Consider the following 1,723-nt stretch of genomic DNA (forward strand, 5'->3'; position numbering starts at 1 on the left):
GAATTCTTTGAGAGCTCAAGCATCTGAAGAAAAAGAAGAATCGTCCCACCTGATCCTCCACCAACTCCGCCGACCAAAGATCTGTTACCATTCACTATTGGCTTCCCAAGGCTTTGGCCATCAGAGCTCAGAGATCCACTTAGATTAAGTACGAAAAGAGGAAACTGGATGGAGCCAATAACTGAAAAGGTGGAAAACAAATATGTGTATAGGTCACTTGACTGTGCCAGATGAGTCAACAGGTATTTCAATGGGTACCATTGGCTGCCAGCTTTTCTTAAAATAATAGAAAAATAGTTAAGTACTGACCTATCATCCCTCCACCAGTCACATCCCCATATGATTTATCTGGACTTTCTGCTCCGCTCCCCAACTCACAGGGAAAATCAGGATCGCCGTAAGTATGACCTCCGTTGCATACTCTCCCATTGAAAATGCCTGACCCCCCTCTTCCTCCATGCCCAGCACCACTACCAGCCCCATTTGAATAAAGTCCCTTTCCCAAGCCACCACTGCAACCTGCCATATAATTTTTTGTATAGTATAAGAAACCACAATTATCTTATTGAATACAAAGAAAGCTATTCAAAAATTAATGACTTAGTGAGAATCCCTCTGCAGTGAAAAGGCAAACAGCTGTAGAACTTTGCTGAAAATGGAACACAAGGGTGATTTTCATAGTTTATATACCAAATTCAGATGCAGTGATCAAGCCATCATCAGTAACTACAACCGTTCTCGCCCTGTGGATTTGAATTATGCTTCCTTTCACAAGACCACTCACAAGAATGTCCTCGACTCGACATATCTAGAAAATGAATAAGTTGAAGAATTATGAAAAGTTCGAAGCTAAAAATAAGAGAAAATCATTATGTAGCAGTCAAGTCTAATTTTTCTTACTCCAGGAGGGTAACACAGAAAAGGTTACTATGCACAACTAAACTAGAGTACTATAGGAATATTGAAACTCCCAATTGTTTGGTTTATTTTAGCAAACAATTTCGTTCAGCCTAATAATTATCCAATAGTAGACTCTTTACTTGCGTAATTACCTGATACGTAGTACAACGTCTAAATAATTTTGACCACCAAGATACTTCTTAATCAAACAAACCTGAAGGGAAAACGATAGTGTGTAATTGACATGGCAATCATCCGGTGGACTAATCAAGTCTATTGGGCATGTCTTGCTCTCACAAAGGGTCCGAGTAACCCTGTCAAAAAGAAAGAGATTTTCTAGCACAAGGGTTCCAATTATTAAGTCTAGCTCTAACCACCCTCATAAGAATAATGTAAGCGTATAAGAAGTCATACTCACGCGTTTTTGCTTTCGTAATCATCAAGTGGTGCTTGAAGTACTGAACCTGGTCCAACCTGCAAAATTGAGGAACTAGTTAAAAAAGAGTTTTCATAGTTCACCGATGACAATGCCTAACTAAATGTTTGTAAATGACAGACAGAAACCTGATCTCATAATAACATAGAGATATATAGGTCAACAAAAGTTGGACATATATCATTTTGAAGAATAGTTACTTACAGTTATGTTGTAAAACTGAGATAAGGAAAGTCTCTGGCCTTTAATTGCATCCCCAGGACCAGTGAGCGTCAACATTCCTTGACCATATACACCCAAGTTCGCATTAGAAGTAATGACGGAATTTTCCTACAATGAGAAAAAGTCAAAATCTGTCTTCCAATCAAAGAATCGGGGTAAATAAGA

General features: G+C 38.7%; 1 protein-coding gene across 1 annotated transcript in view; it reads right to left on the reverse strand.

The window, feature by feature from the left end:
- Window positions 1-1,723, reverse strand: part of LOC104728503 — a 10,388-nt gene that overhangs the window by 4,985 nt on the left and 3,680 nt on the right. Inside the window, exons 6-11 of the mRNA XM_010447470.2 lie at window positions 1,541-1,666; window positions 1,319-1,374; window positions 1,115-1,214; window positions 691-808; window positions 310-519; window positions 3-181 (exon numbers count right to left, since the gene is read on the reverse strand). Of these exons, the coding sequence (XP_010445772.1) occupies window positions 3-181; window positions 310-519; window positions 691-808; window positions 1,115-1,214; window positions 1,319-1,374; window positions 1,541-1,666 (789 nt within the window). The remainder of the gene's footprint in view (window positions 1-2; window positions 182-309; window positions 520-690; window positions 809-1,114; window positions 1,215-1,318; window positions 1,375-1,540; window positions 1,667-1,723) is intronic.

This window comes from Camelina sativa, chromosome 11 (assembly GCF_000633955.1).
Source record: "Camelina sativa cultivar DH55 chromosome 11, Cs, whole genome shotgun sequence".
Lineage (NCBI taxonomy): Eukaryota > Viridiplantae > Streptophyta > Magnoliopsida > Brassicales > Brassicaceae > Camelina > Camelina sativa.